This window comes from Eimeria tenella, genomic scaffold (genome assembly GCF_000499545.2).
Source record: "Eimeria tenella Houghton genomic scaffold, Eth_scaff890, whole genome shotgun sequence".
NCBI classification, from domain to species: Eukaryota; Apicomplexa; class Conoidasida; order Eucoccidiorida; family Eimeriidae; genus Eimeria; species Eimeria tenella.
Genome location: NW_013546004.1, coordinates 131 through 4,757, shown reverse-complemented (window position 1 = coordinate 4,757; position 4,627 = coordinate 131). Strand labels below are relative to the sequence as shown.

At 47.3% G+C, this 4,627-nt stretch overlaps 1 protein-coding gene across 1 annotated transcript; it reads right to left on the bottom strand.

Annotated features, from left to right (window-relative positions):
- Positions 1-490: 490 nt before the first annotated feature.
- ETH_00002325 (MGC81273 protein, related) lies at positions 491-4,210 on the bottom strand (the record flags this gene model as incomplete). The annotated part of the gene is made up of 7 exons (XM_013380790.1): positions 491-591; positions 1,136-1,289; positions 1,491-1,555; positions 2,237-2,348; positions 2,853-3,037; positions 3,531-3,599; positions 4,111-4,210. The coding sequence occupies 7 exons, from the start codon at positions 4,208-4,210 to the stop codon at positions 491-493; spliced, it is 786 nt and encodes a 261-aa protein (XP_013236244.1).
- Between the last annotated feature and the right edge of the window lie 417 nt (positions 4,211-4,627).

Genomic DNA, 4,627 nt, shown 5'->3' with positions numbered 1-4,627 from the left:
TCCAAGGCAGGGGGGCCCCCCTTCTTGCCTAATACCCAAGGTAAAGGGGGCCCTCATAGCCTGGCCCGAAGGCAGGAGGGGGCCCCCCCATAGCCCTGTACCCAAGGGGAGCCCCCAAAGCCTGGACTCAAGGCAAGGAGGGGGGCCCCCCTCGCCCTATACCCAAAGTAGGGGGCCCCCCATTAGTCTTTCCCTCAAGGAGGGGCCCCCCAGCTCCTACCCAGGGGCCCCCTTTACTGGCGGCCCCTCGCCGCTCCGCAGACCACTCCACAGCCCCAAATGATGCCCAAGATACGTGCAAAATGCATGCAAAGTGCATGCAAGGACGGCCCATGAGTTTGGGGCTTTCTGGCCATGGGCCTTAAGTCTGCGCAACGAAACCGAATATTGATTCCTTAACGCGTGCGACATCTACAGCCCTTGCGCGGCCGCTGCTGCCGCTGCTGCTGTTGCCGCTGCTGCTGTTGCTGCTGCTGCTGCAGTAAGTTAATCAGTACAAGGTGGCATATAGACCCAATTCGTTTACCCAAGCGCCGCTGCGCTGCACTGTTGCTTCCGAGGGCAGCATCGCGGGAACTTCTGTCCGAACTCCTGAAAAGAAAAACTCGCAGCAGACTCTCCAGCTAGCTGGCTAGCTAGCTAGCTAGCTGGACTGTGTTTGCCGTTGTGCCTAGCGAGCTGGCCAGCTAGTGAACTGTCTGGCTGGCTACTAGCCAGCTGAAACGATGCTGCACCTGGGGAGCTAGCTAACCAGCTGGCTGCCTTGCTGCCGTGCCTAGCTTGCTAGCCAGCTATTACTCGGCAGGCCTGCTAGGCTAGTTAGCTAGATAGCTAGCTGGCCAGCTAGCCGGCTATCCGCCTGGCCAGCTAGCCGGCCTGCCGCTGTGCCCAGCTCGCTAGCTCGCCAGCTCGCCAGCTAGCTGCCCAGCAGGCTAGCTAGCTCGCCAGCTAGATGCCCTGCTAGCTAGCTACCTCGCTAGCTCGCCAGCTAGCTGCCCAGCTAGCTAGCTAGCTAGCCCGCCACCTAGCCAGCTAGCTAGCTAGCTAGCTAGCTCGCGAGCCAGCTCGCCAGCTAGCTGGCCAGCTAGCTAGCTAGCTAGCTAGATAGATAGATAGCTGTTGCGAGTGTGCGCACCGAGGACGTCGACCTCTGCCTTTTGCACTGAGGGTTTTTCGAAAGGCTGCGGCAGCAGCCGCAGCAGCATGGCGCTGATGTTGTCGCCGCTGCCCATTAAATAAGCAGCAGACACAAGACGCGAAACTGCTGCTTCCAGGTCCCCCCCACTCGACTGCACGCAGCAACAAACGAGGGTTTAGGGTTTAGGGCTTGGGTTTTGCGGTTCGGGCTGCGGGGGAGGGGCTGGGGTTTAGGGTTTCGTGGTAGGGGCTGGGGGTAGGGGTTCGGGGTAGGGGTTTGGGTTTATACAGAGCGACGCAGCTAGTGACGCTCTAAACCCTAAAACCTAAACCCTAAACCCTAGGGAGCTTGCCTTGAGCTGCATGGCGACAAAGTTGGCGACGAAGCGCCAGGTCATTCCCTGGGCCTCGAAGACACCTGAAAGGAGAAAATAAAAAAACAAAAATATATATATTGTTTGTTTAATTTGTTTTTAATTTCCTTTTTTTAAATTTATTTCTTTATTTGGTCTCTTTTGTTTCTCTTTAAGCGCCTCTAATAGCGAAAATCTCGTGTTCTTTCCCATTCTTTTGTCTCTCTTTTCTCTTTCTTTCTGTTTTTCTTTTTGTCTTTCCTTTTGTCTTTTCTTTTGTCTTTTTATTTATTTCATTTATTCTTTAAATCCTTTTCCCCTTGAATTCCTTTTCCCTTTGTTTCCCTGTTTCTCCTCTACCCTCTTTTGTCTTTCTCTTAACTCTTTTTTGTTTCATTATCCATTCCTTTTATTCCCTAAATTCCCTTTAATCCTTTTCAATCTATTTTAAAATCTTTGAACCCGTTTTGATCTTCCTAATCGTTTTTAATTCTTTTTATTTCCTTTTAATCCCACTTAATATCTTTTCTCATCCCTTTTATATTCCATTTCAATCTTTTTAAATCCATTTTTGTTCCTTTTTCTCCCTTTCAACTCATTTTCTCTCTCTTTTAATCCTGTTTCCTCCTCTTTTCTCCCCTTTTATTCCATTAATCCCATTAATCCATTTAAACTCCATTAACCTCCATCAAACCCCATTAAATTCCATTTAATTTCTTGAAATTGTTCTTTTTTTATATTCTCACCATCGCATGCATAAACCAACACGTCCCCCGCCCGCACCCGCAAAGTCCGCACGTGCGGCAGCGCCACCACCTTTTGCTGCGAAGGCAGCAGGTCCCCGCGGCTCTTCATTCGCTGCAGCAAAACACCGAACGATGCTGCTGCTGCTGCTGCTGCTGCTGCTGCTGCTGCTGTTTGTACTGTTTATACTGCTGATGCTGCTGCTTCTAATGCTGCTGCTGCTGCTATTGCTGCTGTTGCTGCTGATGCTGCTGCTGCCGATGCTGGTGGTGATGCTGCTGCTGCTTCTATTGCTGCTGCTGCTGCTTCTGCTGCTGCTTCTATTGTTGCTGCGGCTACTCCTGCTGCTGCTGCTGCCACTGCTAGTTCTATGTATATATGCTGCTCCTACTTCTACTGATGCCGCTGCTACTCCTGCCGTTGCTGTTACTACTACTGCTGCTGATGCTGCTACTCCTATTGCTCCTGTTGCTGCTGCTGCTTACGAAGTCGCAAAAGCTGCGGCTGAGAGCAACTCTGTTGCTGATGCCACTGCTATATAGTACTACTACTAGTACTACTACTACTACTACTACTACTGCTGCTGCTGCTGCAGCTGCTGCTGCTGCAGCTGCTTACGAAGTCGCCGAAGCTGCGGCTGAGGGCGAGTCTGCCGTCGATGCGCCAGACGCCCATGGCGGTGCGGAGGACAGAACCTCCAGCTCTTTTGACTCTTTTGGTTTCTTTTGGATCATTTGGTTTTTGGTCCGAAGACATTCGAGTGAAAGACCCGTCCGCATGCAACACCAACAAGCGAGAGTCGCCTGAGAGAAGAGGGAAAAGCACCAAAAAGAGAAACTTGTAACCGAAAAAAGAATTCAAATTGCAAAAAAAAGCTGAAAAGCGAAAAAATGGGGAAAAACGAGCAAAAACAGCAGCAACAGAACCAGCAACAGCAGCAGCAGCAGCGCAGCAGCAGCATCATAAAAAAGCAAAATAAATTAGGAGGAAAGAAGGGGAAAATGAAAAAGGAAAAAGACTGGGAAAACGAAAGGGGATAAAAAATGAAGAAGAAATCTGAAATGCATCCATTGGAGAGAAAAGTATTGCGTTGTAAGTGCAACTTGAGTTCATTTACACTGCAGCTTTAAGAGAACTAAAAAGCAGAAAAGCAAAAAAATAAAAAACGAGGACAGAAGTGCCAAAGAGGATGAAAGTAGCAGGAAGAAAAGAAACAAAGAGACAACATAGAAGGAAAAAGAAACAAAAGGACAAAATGGGGGAAAAATTTAAAAAAATAAAAAAGATGAAAGGCACCTATGTTGGCTGCATGCAAAATGAATTCCGGGACAGAAGGGTCTGGGGCCTCCAAAACTCCGATAATTCCTAAAAATAAATAAAAAGAAAAAAGCACAAAAGGCCCTTGTCAGCTCCGGTGTACGTACACCTCAACGCTGCATGCAGAGGCAGCTGTACGTACACATCAATGCTGCATGCAACTGCCAATAGCAAAAAGCCAAATATAAAAAAGGCATGAAGAGACACAGAAAGCGAGATAAAGACAAAGAGGCCGAAAGAAAAAGACGAAAAAAGAAAGAGAAGAGGAGAAAAGAAGAGGAGAAAATGAAGAGAGAAACTGTGAGAGAAAAATCAAGAGGGACAACAACGAGGCCAAAATCATTTGACACGGACACCAAAAGCTGGCTAACTAGCCAGACAGCTAGCCAGCTAGCTGGCCAGACAGCCAACCAGCTAGCTAGCCAGCTAGCTAGCCAGCTAGCTAGCCGGCTAGCTAGCCAGCTAGCTAGCCAGCCAGCTAGCCAGCCAGCTAGCTAGCCAACAAGCTAGCTAGCCAGTTAGCTAGCCAGCTAGCTAGCTAGCTAGCTAGCTGACAAACCTGTAGATCCTGGCCCGAGGGGGATTTCGGGGTCACTTCTGAGGGCGGCATCGAGGGCAAAACTGGCTTCAGCAAAAGAGTTGCCGCTGAAGTCTGGCATTCTTCCTGAAAATAGTTGCATGCGGGTCAACTTTTTGTTTTTTTTTCAATTTTTTGGATATTTTTTTCCAAAAAAAGCATTTTAAATCTCCGCGAGAATCCCGCATGCATAAAGATCCAAAAAATACCTTTAAACAGCAAAAATTAAACTTTTTTTTGAGTTCAGGAAGTGACCTTTTGCTGCACTTGCATGCGAGAGAGTAAACATTTGCCTTCGTGGCCGTCAAAAAAGTCAAAAAAGAAAAAAAAAAGAAATAAGGTTGAAATATATTAAAAGATATAATAAAAGATATGATAGAAGATATTAAAAGATATAATAAAAGATATTCCTCAAAAGAATATTAAATAGAAGATATAATAAGAGATATTGGGTAAAAGATATTAAATAAAAGATGTTATATGAGAGCTACAAATTAAA